The sequence below is a fragment of the Electrona antarctica genome, assembly GCF_951216825.1.
Source record: "Electrona antarctica genome assembly, chromosome: 19".
In the NCBI taxonomy this organism is placed as follows: domain Eukaryota; kingdom Metazoa; phylum Chordata; class Actinopteri; order Myctophiformes; family Myctophidae; genus Electrona; species Electrona antarctica.
In genome coordinates, this window is record NC_136800.1 from 619,335 (window position 1) to 634,508 (window position 15,174).

At 41.2% G+C, this 15,174-nt stretch overlaps 1 protein-coding gene across 1 annotated transcript; it reads left to right on the plus strand.

Annotated features, from left to right (window-relative positions):
- The first annotated feature begins 1,389 nt into the window (after positions 1–1,389).
- On the plus strand, positions 1,390–14,220 carry cnn2 (calponin 2). Its single transcript, XM_079530490.1, has 7 exons — positions 1,390–1,540; positions 5,297–5,418; positions 5,805–5,871; positions 6,517–6,654; positions 7,964–8,080; positions 9,087–9,233; positions 12,677–14,220. The coding sequence occupies exons 1-7, from the start codon at positions 1,484–1,486 to the stop codon at positions 12,983–12,985; spliced, it is 957 nt and encodes a 318-aa protein (XP_079386616.1). The 5' UTR covers positions 1,390–1,483; the 3' UTR covers positions 12,986–14,220.
- The last annotated feature ends 954 nt before the right edge of the window (positions 14,221–15,174 follow it).

Here is a 15,174-nt window from a genome sequence, read left to right on the forward strand (position 1 = left end):
ATATTGTGGCTGTGGGTGTCGCTCACTTTTGTGAGTTATTTATCTTAGTCAGATATGAGGGTACTGAGGCATTGAGGGCAAAGCCCCAATGACTATTTTGAAAGCAAATCCCATGTTTAATTGCTTATCTCTGTATTCTGCCCTGAGCCTGTATTCTGCCCTGAGCCATATAGGATGGGCCCCAGGCCGAGAAGTATAGTTGAATCAGTTAAATTTGTTTTGGGAGGTCTGAAGCGCTTAGTCTTTAGGGTTGGCCACTTGCTGCCCACTAAAAAAATACATGTGTATACAGTCTACTACAGCTTGTGTTCTCTGACTCTGAAGTAGGCCTATCTGCAGTTTCAGACTATAGCTCAGTTATATTCCCCTGAAATAAAGGTTTCAATCAAAATATATTTCCTTCTACTGTTATTCAGGCATTCAGGCATCAGGAACAGGAAGAACAATTACATAATTCTATTGCAGTGACCACCAACGCTATGGTTTTAGGAAAGTTATTAAATATACTGGCTGGCAAATACAAATAGTGATACCATTGCAGTTCCTCCAGCCGTTTCCCATTTATCAGATAAAGGCCCTTTCTCAGAAGTAGCTATAAACGCAAGCAGATCCATTAAGCTTTCAACCATGATGGTCTCATAATCTAATTCAGTGCACTAGACATTCTCATCATTCCAAAGCAGCAGTAGGCTACAAAAACCTTGGAATGAGTAGCCTAGTGTGTGTGTGTGTGTGTGTGTGTATGCGTGCATGTGCGTGTCTTATTGTCTTTACAGTCTATGGTGTGTGTGTGTGTGTGTGTGCAGACTGCATGCGTGTGTGTGCCTGTGTGTGCGTGTGCCTGTGTGTGCGTGCGTGCATGTGCGCATGTGCGTGTCTTATTGTCTTTACAGTCTACTATGGTGTGTGTGTGCGTGTGTGAACGCGCGTGCGTGTGTGCGCGCGCGTGCGCGTCCATTCTGAAACCCAAGCTCTACAGGTCTATCTATCACTACGTCATCTCAGTTGCTCATTGCTATCCGGTAGCTTCTAGAACTTTTTAGTAGTTCTAGCATGTTTTTTTCCCCCTCTCTCCCAGTCAGTGACTCAAGGCTAGGCCGACTGGGGCCGCTGCATGTCTGGCATGCAAGGGTGGGACCATGGAACTGGGGCACTCCCCCGTCCCCCCATTCAGGAATTTGGGAGTTTCATTCCATATAAGGAGTTTTTGATATCAATCAACGACCTCGGGGGGAGAAAAAGGGGAAAAAAAAGGTGGAGCTTCGAATCGATTAACTGGTACGTTGCAATGAAAGCAGCGTGGGAGTGTTCTAATTGGTTGGCCCGTAGGAGAGAGAGGAAGTATTTAGTCCACTTTCATTGGAAGAGAAACCAAAACGACGCAGTATTTCTGTTCATTACGCGGGTTCCATTATAATATAGTAGACGTATACGTCGTAAAGAAGTTAAGCCGAAGTCGACAAGTTTATCTATTCCTTCCACAATGTCTGGTTTTAACAGAGGTCCTGCCTATGGGTTTTCTGCGGAAGTCAAAAACAAGGTAGGTGGAAATGGAAATATAATTATATACTCTTGTGCAGCTGCAACAATTATCATGCAATACAAAGGTATGCGATTTTCCACTGCTTTTCACAGGTATAAAAAAAGAAGAGTGTTGACTGCATTTATACATGCAATGTTTTCTAGTTTTGTATTATTTGAGATTAAGTTTGCCATCACATTGAACGTGTTTTCCTTCATGGAGCATAGCCTAACTTTTTGTCTTGAAAGAAATGGCATGTTTTTTTTAAAGTGCTGCCAGCCTGCCAGCACAAAAAAAAGTTGTCTACAGGGCGTTGTCCTTTCGGCAAAGAACGTGTCACTGTGGCAAAAAATGTTCTCCCTTTTTAGTTGCTCTGTTTTTCCCCGAGCAGCCCTTATGGCCGGCGGTGTGTGATCCGCATTAGGACATAATGTAATTCACCTATTACTAGACTAGTCCCCGCCGGGTGGGTGGATCATGTCATACTCATCACATCCTTTGTCCAGTTCTCGAATCTCCAGCCCATCGCTCTCTTCTGTCTGTGACTGAAAGCGGCCTTTAATAGTCTGCTCAAGTTTAGATATTTGTAGGAAGCTGGCAAATTCTGTTTTCAGTGAGTGAGAGTCGTCTCAAAGAGCAAATCCACTCTCCCATACTATGCAACGTGGGTCTCCAGAATGGCCCGAGTTGGGAATGTATAAAGGTATAGTTACAAAAACACCTTGTTTATTTGGATCTGCCCGCAGAATAACTTGGGCGCACCAGCCGTATCCACTTAAAATTCCACTGTTGATGATGGAGATATGGTGCTTTTCGTGTTAGCCTGACACTCAGTCTGAATTTTCATTTCGTTTCACTTCATTATTCATTTGCCAGAAAACTAAGGAAGTGAGAAGCTCTGACTTTATTTTCTCAATGTTTTTAACCTGTGTGTGACGTGTGTGTGTGTGTGTGTGTGTGTGTGTGTGTGAATTCCTACCACCATCATCCAATAGGTAGATAATAGTCATCAAAGCCATATAGTCTTGTCAGTCACAAATTGCCCTGTCCCATGTATGTATGTATTATGTGATAATAATCAATGCATTATTGGATTCAACATCAGGTGCAAACAGAGCAGGAAGTACAGTAGTTGTTGGCAATCTGCAGAGGCCCTATTACAGTGTCATAGGCTGTCTACAATAAGCTTTGTACTGTCTGCAGAATGTACTGCAGAGCCTATGCATTCAGTCAGTGAGTCTATACCCTCTGCCACATACATACATACCAAGGTGCCTTTAGCCCACCATCAGCTGATTTATATTACCATTTGCATTCCTCTGCTATGCCCTTGTATGGCAGAGAGAGAGGGGGGGGGGGATCCTGTCCAGTCCACAGAACAAAGTGTGCTGAATGGTATAAAGAATGGATGTTGATTCACTCAGTCATATAGCATTGTGTCCTCCTTGAGGAGCGGGTTTTTATGGAGATGTTGAGCTGACTGGTATTTCCTGCCACTGGTGACGTAGCCGCCTCCTCTGTGAAATGTGAGGCATTCAAGGATTAGCACTTTCCCTTCCTCTCGGCTGGCTCAAGGCTCGAGGATGCGGCAAATAGCTGACAGCATTCTAAACACAGGACATAATAGTCCTCTCAGTGGTTCCCAAACGTTTTAGCTCGAGCAAGACCCCCAAAGACAACTTTGATCTTTGGTCTCCCTGCATGGGACCCGTCCCAAACCCAAACTAATATGAGAATAGCCAATCTGCAATCTGCGCTGCGATGTGACACGTTGTGAGCTTGTAGCTTTGGCTATTTTCACTACTCCTATTTATTTGTTTAATTTCTTTTCATGGGATTTCTTTGATTTTTGTTTTGAAATGTATTAAGTTCCTTTTTACTCACCACACGTCCATGACCTACAAATGGGTCTCGTCCCATAGTTTGGGAAATATATATATAATGAATTCTAGGTACACTTTGGAGTATTTCCACGGTCCCTTTACATTCACTGGATGGATACAGTGCCCTTACAACTATTCAGCTCTTTTATTCAAGCACCACAAGGCAAATTCCTTGAGGACAAATTCCTTGAGTTCAGCCTGTCTCTCTAAATTATACACCTCTAAAACGCCTTATGGGCAATTCAACTATAGACTAGGGTTATTGCACATGTTATTTTAACATGTGCATAACTGTACGAAGCAAATGTAATTAGAGGACAGACATTCCTTAGAAGTACAATCCACTGTCATTTGCCTACAAGGGACATCTAGCAGGCCTATAGTGTACTGTATATTGTATGCTTCTCTGTGGTTTAGGTTAGTGGTAGTGGCATGTTGCCTCTTGGTTTGCGTTCACTCAACTTTTCTTAGGTTTTCTTGCCTGCATTTCACGCTTCAAAGGAGCACAATACCTCCTCAGCAGGCCAGCTGCTGCTTAAGTTTTATAGAGTGATTTGTATTTATTTATTTGTTTGTTTATATGTTTATTTTTACACATGGGTTCAGCCAGCGATGCTTTTCCTGCTGCAAACAGGCCTAGTAGTATCCGTCATTGCGTCATGCACACAGTTTTTACTTGTTGAGCCAACTTAATGTGCCTTTCACACATGATTGTAAAGTTTCTAAATCAGAGCATTGCTCCTGAAGGTAATAACAAGCCTCACAGGAGAGTCAGTGTGCGTTGAATCGCATAAAACTGAACCCACCCCTTTTCCTGTGCTTCAGGAGAGAATGAAGTAGTTTACTCGACAGGATGTGTGTGTGTGTGTGTGCATGTGCAATTTGTGCATGTGCGTGCTTTAGGTCAATGTCACCCCATGAACTGAAGGTAGAAAAAAAAGGAAAGGAAAATACCACTGAGACATAATACAGTATATCCCATTTGGACCAAGTGTGACATTTAGGAGTGACCATGAAACCAGTCACAATAAATATCTGACTGCTAGTATTGACATTGACACTACATAATATAGGTCTGTGGATAGCATAAACATAGTTAACTTGTCATGGGACATTGGGTTGCACTGTGCTATACAAATAAAGTTTTGATTGATTGATTGATGGGCACAAATGCACAATGTATTGCTTTATGTGAAACATTTGGTCATCTCTAGTGTTGATTGTGTAATTCTCTTAACCCATTCAGGCCTGACGTCGAAATTTAAAAAAAAAAGTTTTCTAAATCATGACAATTTTCTGAAAGATTTGAGGCACATTTTAACGATTTTTCAAAAATAGCAGCCCTACAAGTTCATAGCGCGCCACTCGGTGGCGCGCTATGAGCTTGTAGATCTGCTATTTTTCAATAGCTAAAGTTTAACGTAACGCTTAAAACACCAAAAGGTGTTTCATACATACAATAGTTTGGGTTGCATTTCAATGTGTATATAAATCTAACTATATAAATATACATATAACTCTTTTTATGTGTATGTATGCAGCCCTTACATTTGTCTTGTGTGTATGTTTATTGTGTACCCAAACAAGTCATGTCCCTGATACGTTAAAACATGAATATCTGGTTAGGTTAGCTCTTTTTTTGAGCGGTTCCTAAGCACAGCTGAACTTTGTGTGTATGTCTGTCCGACGTGTCCGTAAAAGCACGGAATGTGCCCAGCTGATTGGCTGAGCACGGAATGTAATGTATGATGACGTTCTCAACTTCTTCATCATCATCATCATCATGAGATTCATGATAAGAGGCGCCGCTCACTTCACACGAGTATGATTTTCTTAATTATGTCTGATTGTGAAACACAGTTGACCATTTGACCTCTCTCTGTCCAATCAGATTGCTCAGAAGTATGACATCCAGAAGGAGGATGAGCTGAGGGTGTGGATCGAAGATGTGACTGGATGTACCATCGGAGATGACTTCCAGAAAGGCCTGAAGAATGGTGTCATACTGTGCGAGTAAGCAATGTTCTTAGGGCTTCTTCATGTGTCACACTCCCCACGCAGTGTGTAATGTCTACACCCACCATGTCTCATCTCAGTTTGAAGAGTTACGGTATAGAGGGTATGCGCGTGACATCATCATCATACCTGGAAGTTATGCGGGAACGCCTGCTGAGTGGCAAAAAATACATCCAAACAGAAAAGTCCTATTTGATTGCATTAAATGACTTGAAACAACATTAAATTCACTTTGTCACTCACTTTGCCAGTGAGTGCCAGTAGGCTGCAAATCTGCTCCCATTTCTCCACCTGAAATGCTTCCACTAAATGATAAATAATCTTTTCTTTCTTTATTCCCCCCCCCCTCTCTCTCTCTCTCTCTCTCTCTCTCTCTCTCTCAGCCTGATCAACAAACTTCAGCCAGGCTCTGTGAAAAAGGTCAACAGTTCATCCATGAACTGGCATCAAGTAAGTTTGTTCAAAGCATGGGCGATTGTTGCTCTCATTCACTTGCATTCATATTCATATTCAATTATACAAAACAAACAAGTAAATATAAAATGCACATAAACTGAATATTCAACCTCTTAATTTCTATTAAAAAAAACATCCAAAATAGCTGATCTACTGGCGTCGTTGCAAAGTTTACCTGTTATTTTTTGAAAACTTTCACTTTCATAATGATATGGCCAAAATAGGGACACTAGTTTGAAAGTGGTTTACAAATCAAAACAGAAACACAAAAGTCAAATAACACACGCACGCACACACACACACACACACACACACACACACACACACACACACACACACACACACACACACACACACACACACACACACACACACACACACACACACACACACACACACACACACACACACACACACACACACACACACACACACACACACACAAAACCCACATATAGCATACTTAGAATTGCATTTTCTGTCACATATATCCAGGAAACACAGCGTAGAGCTTTAGGTCCGGAAATGAAGACGGTGTCCAAACAAGAAGCTGAATCTTGTTGGTCCTTAAATCGAGTCCTGTTAAATCCTGCACACATGCTATTGTTGATCCTGAGATCTTGTGTGTTTTGTTTTCAGCTGGAAAACCTGACCCACTTCATCAAAGCCATCACGGCGTACGGCCTGAGGGCCAACGATATCTTTGAGGCCAACGACATCTTTGAGAGCGGGAACATGACACAGGTCCAGACCACGCTGCTCGCGCTCGCTGGCATGGTGAGACCTCAGATTCAAAGCAGTTACAGATTTGCTTTAACCACTGAAGTCCGATATACTTTGTCGTATGACGAATGTTGAAAACAGCCCATCTAAAGCTCATAGTGCGTCACACTGTGACAATACAATGTTGTGAGCTTGCTGTATTAGCTGTGACCTCGCCCGCTCTATTACCTTTGTAATTCTTACAAAGGTAATAGAGCATGCACATCCACTCTAGCCCAGGTGCTGGACAAAATGGAATGGTGATTTCCTGACGAAGATCCCAGTGATCGAAACGTTGAATTAATAAACCAGCGGAGCTGAGTTTTCCCTTACCAGTGTACTCTATGTCTTTCTCATCATAATTTCTACCTATGTGATAGGTAAGAATTTGACTGTTTGTGGCGGTCGCCCCCCCTCAGCCAGATCTTTATTTTAGGTGAGCGAGTCCCAGAGCTACAGCAGAGGGGGGGACGTCACAAGATGGGGCTACTATAGGGCTAGGGCTATATTAATATTGGTTAACTTAGGCAGAATAAAGGAGTTGTGTATGTTTTGTATGATGTATGTGACTTGTCTTGCATCTGAACACACTCGGTCAATGAGTTTGAGTTCAGAGTCTCCAGACATGGCCACATAGACTCATTTAGATTGTTTTTTTTAATTCATTTGTCACCACACTTTGTTCCGTTTTTGGTTGAACTTGTAACTGGATGTCGTATCGAACATGAATTCTTTATAGAAAATGTGTTTACTATATTTATTACTAACAATAGGGTATATTGAAATATTTAACTGCACACTATAGTATATAGAGCGTCGCAGTCCCGCCCCCTACCATGGACCAGGAAATGATTCTCCGTTCATTTTCCTCATAGACATTTCAGAAAGTATTTATTTAAAGACGTTTACGCCGTGGACAAAGCCAACTCGAGTCGTGACAAATCATGACAACAAACACAATTTTTGGGCCGAACAAATAATTAGAAAGAAGAAAAAAACACTTTTTTTGTTGTTTTTCTTCTTTGTAATTATTTGTTTGGTCCAAAATATTGTTTGTGTTGTCATGAGTTGTCACGACTCGAGTTGGCTTTGTCCGCGGCGTAACCGTCTTCAAATAAATACTTTTTAAAATGTCTATGGGACAAATGCATTGGGATTCATTTCCTGGTCCATGGTAGGGGGCGGGACTGCGACGCTCTATTAAGTTGAGGCACCATTAAAGCCTATACAGAAAAAAGCTTAACTTAATTAGGTAACTGCCCAAGTGACCATGTTATTGGATAACCGGCAGTACAACTTTACACACTATATTTTTCGCCCTCAGGCTAAGACTAAAGGCTGCCAACCCCGTGTAGATATTGGTGTGAAGTATGCTGACAAGCAGGAGAGGCTATTTGATGAGGAGAAGATGAAGGCTGGGCAGTGTGTCATCGGACTGCAGGTACCAACACTAACACTTTTCTTTGTCACACATATATTGAATGATTAGATAATAGCTTGATTTGACTTCTTATTCTAGTTTGTAGGTGCTATTTTAAGTTTTGCGGCAGTTTCATTGCTCACCAGCCTAAACAGGTGCGCTGGCTCTTGCGAAACTCTCTCCTACACCACAATACCACACTCTTATAGAAAACACCTGGACATTGTTCTCACTAATTCCCTAAACCTGTCTGGTTTGTTGTTGCCATCACATGAAACAAGTCATGTCAAACAGAGATGTGATGGTTGCTGTAAAAAGAGTGAGAACAAGGCACAATGCTACCGTTTGTCTTACAAGCTTAATGTCATTTGCTGTAGCTGTGGGTGTAACAGCAGATTGAAGGATAAAACTGTTCAGGGGGACTATTGTTTATCTATTGCTACCTATACATTTTAAGAATGTTAGACAGATACTGGACTTGTTGTTTACCTAGTTTTTTTAGGCACTGCAAGCTGCATTGTTCTCTTTGCACTCTACGTCACTAATTACCTTGTTGATTGCCAACTATTAGCCGGGGCACCATTCCATTTCGGGTTCATGAACCGGTCGGGAGCGGATGATATCGCTACGTCATGTTGTAGTATTGTTTTGTAGTCAGCAATCTTCCGGAACTTCCTTTTCCCCCAAACCGATTTTTCTCAATAAAAGCTACAGGATATACGAGAGCTTTTATTGTTATTCTTCCGGTTTGAGGGAAAAGGAAGTTCCGTTTGATTGTTCCTGCCTGATGACTACAAAACAATACTACAACATGACGTAACGATATAATCCGCTCCCGACCGGATCATACGGCACTTTTGGAACAGAGACCAGGCTTTCCTCCGAGGTGGAAAGCCTGGTGAGGCGAGGTTAGCCAACTATAGGTGTTCATGCTTACTCCACTCCACTCCACTCCACTCCACTGCTAAATGCCTAAATTGTTGTAATTCTATAACTGATTCACGTGTCTTCTCACTCGTATCATTAGATGGGGACCAACAAATGTGCCAGCCAGGCCGGTATGAACGCATATGGCACCAGGAGACACTTGTATGACCCGAAAGCTCACATCCTGCCCCCCATGGACAACTCCACCATTAGCCTGCAAATGGGCACCAACAAGGGGGCTAGCCAGGTACTGGAATGCACTTGTTGTTTGTCAATGGTCAATGGTTTGCTGGTCAATGGTTTACTAGTACTAGATTGGCATTAGCATTCTTCGCTGACAGCAATAGGTTTTTTCTGTTCCATTAGGAATACTAACAATGCTAACAAAAACAGGCAAAAAAGTTACCCCATTCAGGGGCGGGAACCCCTTTTGCTGTTTTAAGCATTATGTTAGCTATTTTAGCTATTGAAAAATAGCAGATCTACAAGCTCATAGCACGGCACCGAGTGCCGCGCTATGAGCTTGTAGATCTGCTATTTTTTGAAAAATCGTGAAAATGTGGCGCAAATCTTTGAATATATATTCTTTCACTGTGAACGTTTGTAAACTGTCTGATTTAGAAGCCTCAGGTCTACATGGTTTAAAGCATGTTTGACTGAAGGTTTGCTCGCCTTGCGTTTACTTGACTTTCATATGAAAAGGTTCCATACTGTAGATAACATTCAGCCTCAGTTGTGATTTGGAGCCTCCGCTCCACATCGCCAACACCTCTGATGCTCCAACATTGCTTCAGAAAAAAGCTGGACCAATGTTGTTCATCCTGTGGTCTTGCCCCTTTTTGTCCCTGAGCACTTGGCATTGATGCCAGAGTTTCTGGGTGAGAATTATGCGTAGGCAAAGGCACGTTTATTTGTTGCACATTTCAACGAGGCAATTAAAAATTGCTTTCCACAAAACCTTATGAGATCATGAACCCATCATGAACCAACATTTTGGGCGGGAACGCCTTTTGGTGCTTTAAACATTATGTTATAATTTAGCTATTGAAAAATAGCAGATCTACAAGCTCGTAGCGCGCCACCGAGTGGCGCGCTACGAGCTTGTAGGTCTGCTATTTTTGAAAAATTTGTGAAAATATTTATTTCAGAAAACTGGAGGATTTAGAAGATTTTTTTTTAAATTTCGAGGTCAGGCCTAAATGGGTTAAGGCCCGGGGCCGATTCTACGAATGCCTTCTAAATCAGTAGTTCTCAAACCTTTTCATGTCAAGGACCCCCACAGTGATACACCTTTGACTGCAAACCCAAATCTGAAAATGTTTTGGGCCAGGGACCCCCAAAATGAAAAAAGAAAATTCTAAATCCTCCAGTTTTCTGAAATAAATATTTTCGCGATTTTTCAAAAATAGCAGACCTACAAGCTCGTAGCGCGCCACCGAGTGGCGCGCTACGAGCTTGTAGGTCTGCTATTTTTCAATAGCTAAATTATAACATGATGTTTAAAACACCAAAAGGGGTTCCCGCCCCAAAATGGGTTAACGGGTTAAGACGAAGCGCAACAATAATGCTTTATAAAAGGACTTTTGGACGCACTTATTAAAGAGAACATCTGTCCTCATTTTGGCTAAATTACTTTCCTATATGTTGCTGCTTTTATTATCCGTTTTATGTTTTTCTATGATGATGATGATGACTGTTGTACGTCCATGGCAACTCAATGTCCCTTGTGGGATCCATAACGGTCTCTATCCTCTTCTATCCTACCCTGGGGCCATAGTGAACCTTGTGGTTTATTCAGGACAGCACAGACAACCATGGCCATCGGCCAAGCCATGTTATGATGAAACAGTTTCGTATTTAGTCTTCCAACAGCCTGCTGGGTTTCCCCCCCCCCCCCAACAAAGCAAAGTTGACATTCAATCTCTTTGGCCTAGAACCCAGCTAGATTTAGTTCCAGTGCTGTGTGCACTAGTGACGAATCAGTGTTAATGCTGAGAAGTTCAGAAGTTGGGTCAGGACTAGGGATGTCCCCGATCGGATCGGGTGATCGGAAATCGGAGCCGATCATGTCATTTTCAAATGATCGGGGATCGGGAGAAATGAATCGGAGATTTTCTTTTTTTATTTCAATGAAATAGTGTGTCTAAAGAGGCTTGTGTCTAATGTAAATCTCAAAGAAAGATGCATAAAACGATGATATTTTGTGAAAACTGTCATGTTTATGCTCGGGGGCACTATAGTTCCAGCAGTGGCAAAGATCATGCAACAAAGACATTCACAGAGGCAGTGAAATAAGACCCATGATGAAAACAAAGGAATGCAGATCGGATCGGGGGAAAATCGGTATCGGTATCTCTCAAGATCAAATGATCGGAATCGGATCGGGAGCAAAAAGAAACATGATCGGGACATCCCTAGTTAGGACATGTCTATGGTTATCACAATGACTTAAGGCAGGGGTTCTCAACCCGTGGGTCGCGACCCCTCGGGGGGTCGCCACATTATTTTAGGGGGTCCCCAAATTATTTAAAAAAAAAATAATAATAAAAAAATTATTTTCACGATTTTTCAAAAATAGCAGACCTACAAGCTCGTAGCGCGCCACTCGGTGGCGCGCTATGAGCTTGTAGATCTGCTATTTTTCAATAGCTAAATTATAACATAATGCTTAAAACACCAAAAGGGGTTCCCGCCCAAAATGAGTTAAGGTTATTGTAGCAGTCAATTTATATTGGTGGTCGGGAGGGGGCGGGGCGGGGGTCCCGAGACATTGCCAAAGCATTTCCGGGGGTCCCCGGCCAAAAACGTTGAGAACCCCTGACTTAAAGGGATAGTTCAGATTTTTTGAACTTAAGTTGTATGAAATACTTGCCATTAATATAGTGGTTGCAACTGTATTAATTGATTGCCCGAGTCCCATGGTGGGAGTTCTGCTCTGGTTTTGGTCAATATTAAGTAGTTCCGGTCATTTTGTGGGGGGCACTGGGGCCACGCAGTAAAAGTAAATTAATCCACAAAACGAACGTAATTTGTATTGTTGACCCATTTCTAAAATATTAGCGCGACTTTCGTTCAACTTTGACCCCTCTATCACATGGAACTATTTTTTGGGCGTAGTGATATGGACACAAAAAACATAGTTCTGTGTGATAGAGGGGTAAAAAAAGAACGGAAGTTGCACTAATATTTTAGAAATAGGTCAACAATACAAATTACGTTAGTTTTGTGGATTCATTTACTTTTACTGCGTGGCCCCCAGTGCCCCCCACAAAATGACCGGAACTACTTGATATTTCACCAAAACCAGAGCAGAACTCCCACCACAGGACTCGGGCAATCAATTAATACAGTTGCAACCACTATATTAATGGCAAGTATTTCATACAACTTAAGTTAAAAAAATCTGAACTATCCCTTTAAGGAATAAATACCAGCACTCACATTATCCGTTAGGATTCTTGTTTTATTTCAGTTCCCCAAGAATCCTAACGGATAACGTGAGTGCTGGTATTTATTCCTTCAGCGTATACCTTCCAGAACCGTGCAACCGTGTTACATCACTACATGGAACTATTCAACTGAGTGCTTGCTCTCACTTTCTTCTTAATATCACAATGACTTGTCAGATAGATATACTACTACTTAAAAAAGGTCTAAACTATCTCTCTCTTTCCCTTTTTTTTCCGCCAGGCTGGAATGACGGCCCCAGGGACGAGGCGCGCCATCTACGACCAGAAGCTGGGCACGGACAAGTGTGACAACACCACCATGTCGCTGCAGATGGGCTCCAACCAGGGAGCCAATCAGAGTGGCCAGAACTTCGGCCTGGGCCGCCAGATCTACGACGCCAAGTACTGTCCCAAAGCCGTCGAGGCCGCAGAACCAGAAGAACTGCAGAACGGAGACGGTGGTGGAGCCATCCCAGACCTCCAAGACGAGGGTTACCAAGGTTTCCATGAAGATCAACCCGTTCCTCAAGAGGAAGGGACGGATTATTAGAACGACTGGATGAGGAAAGGTGTTGTATAAAAAAGGTGTGATAGAGCGTCGGGAAAACGGAAGAAGGCTTTTTTTATTATTTTTGTATTGTTGTTACTCATAGGATTTTGTACCTTTTCCGGGTAATATCCAAATACTTTTGTATCAAATGTCCCTCTTACCAAACATCCGTGCAAGACAGATGTTACAGATATCACAATGAATTGTATTTCAGTGATTTTTATTTTATATTTGTTCTGAAACGGCTATTGTGTTTATAGTGTAACCACTAAAGCCGGCATCTGGCTCAGCAGTGAGCAGCTTTTTTTGTACCCCAGGGAAGTTTATGAAGTGCCAAAGTCCCACTCTGTATTTCCCCATGTCCAATTTACTCGTTACTCTGTTACATCAAGGAAAGTCCCTAGGTCATTTTTTTGTTTGTTCGTTTATTTGTTTCATGGACATGAAAATGAAACACTTTTCAGTGACATGATGATGACCAAAAAAAGGTTCATGTTCTTGTAAAATTTAAACACTTTCTTGTATTTATATACTGTTTGTGAAAACTAGATAAAAAGGTATGTGTATTATGTGAATAATAATGTGAATTTGTTACAGTACTGCCTATATATCCTTTCAGTATTTAAGTCAAGTGACATGACATAAAGGATAAGCACGATTGGTTATTTGCTGAGACAGACGAGGGAACAAAAATGGGTTTGTGGGAACAAGCCGCTGTCTCACCACCATCTTCAATCTCTGCTCTCAACTCATTTCACTCTTGTTTCCTGTGTAATTTCTTTCATTCTTTTTTTTCGTGTGTGTGGGAGGGGGGGGGGGGGGGGGGGGTCTTTGTTTGCATAGCCAGTCCAGCTGGAGCCAGGCTTGTTTTCTTTGGATTAGAGAATATTAAAACAAATAGATGCTCAATTGAAGTTTTCAACATTCCGAGACAGAACACTCGATTCATTTGCCTGTTTGTTGCGTTTTAAGAAATCATACCTAAGTGATGGTTGATATGAGGACCAAGCATGCTTTTATACGTGATCATATAAAGAAATTATTTATACTTATTTGTGATTTAAGTGTAGTCTCTTTGGTGCCTAGATGCCAAATAAATAACATATCGGACTGCTGTCTTACAGTCCTATTCCTTCAGGATCCATTTTTTTTAAAATAGCCTAATGGCAACATTGTTCAAGTTGAAATATTATTATTTTTGGTGAATAAACTGTGATAATTGTGCTATTTCTTCATCAGATATGTTGTCATTTATTTGTAAAATAAAATAAAGAAAATGAAAAAAACAAACAAGAAAAGGTTATTTAATTAGCATTTGTAACAAGGCCTTCACCAGTTCACCCTCTTGAAGTTGACGACATTGTTGGTGTCATTTGTACAAAATAATAATAATAATAAAATAAATGAAGAAACATTAAAGAAAATACATTTGGTTAGCCAAGGCCTTCATCCTCTTGAAGTGGACTGCAGAAATGTAGCCCAGTGTGATTGTGTGAGTGTGATTGTAGCCATTCATAAAATACCATTCGACACCTGATAAGATGACAGGTTTGGTGATTGAGTAAAGTGCTCTCAAACAAGTCAGGCAAGGTTTCATAACTTCGGAGTGTATTTGGAATATTGATTATTTTGTATCATTGTGTAAATTATAATTTCAACAGGAATCAACAATGTGTTCTTTAGTTAAAAGCAGACGTGGGCAACCTTTTTTTGTAATTAATGCCCTACTTCGTCATTCTATGTTACAAAAGTAGCAAAAAATAGCCAATCTACAATTTTTTGCATTTAAAAGAAAATGATTTGCTATATTTAATTTCAAATTAGTAGTTTACTTATGAACATATTATTACTTTATGAAGTTAAATACAAATATATTGGACAAAAAATAATACATTTTTAACACTATAGACTAGTCATTAAGCTACTTATATAGACAAGTAATTAAAGTGGGTCATGTTTGGAATTGTAACAGCTGAAATCAATAATATCAGTATTCCTATATTAATCTACAGGCCACATTAAGTGAAGGTGGCGGGGGCCGCATGTGGCCCCCGGGCCACCAGTTGCCCATGTATCAGACACAAGTAACGTCCTTTAGTATCTAGTGCTCTGACAACCTCACAAAGACTACTGACAAGGCGCTGCACACCCATTATTGAAACATTACAATCCAAAATATACCTTCTGAT

Coding starts and splice junctions, on each gene's coding strand:
- cnn2 (XM_079530490.1), top strand. CDS start 1,484: ATGTCTGGTTTTAACAGAGGTCCTGCCTATGGGTTTTCTGCGGAAGTC. Junction 1,541..5,296: donor CTGCGGAAGTCAAAAACAAG/GTAGGTGGAAAT, acceptor CTGTCCAATCAG/ATTGCTCAGAAGTATGACAT. Junction 5,872..6,516: donor CATCCATGAACTGGCATCAA/GTAAGTTTGTTC, acceptor TTTTGTTTTCAG/CTGGAAAACCTGACCCACTT.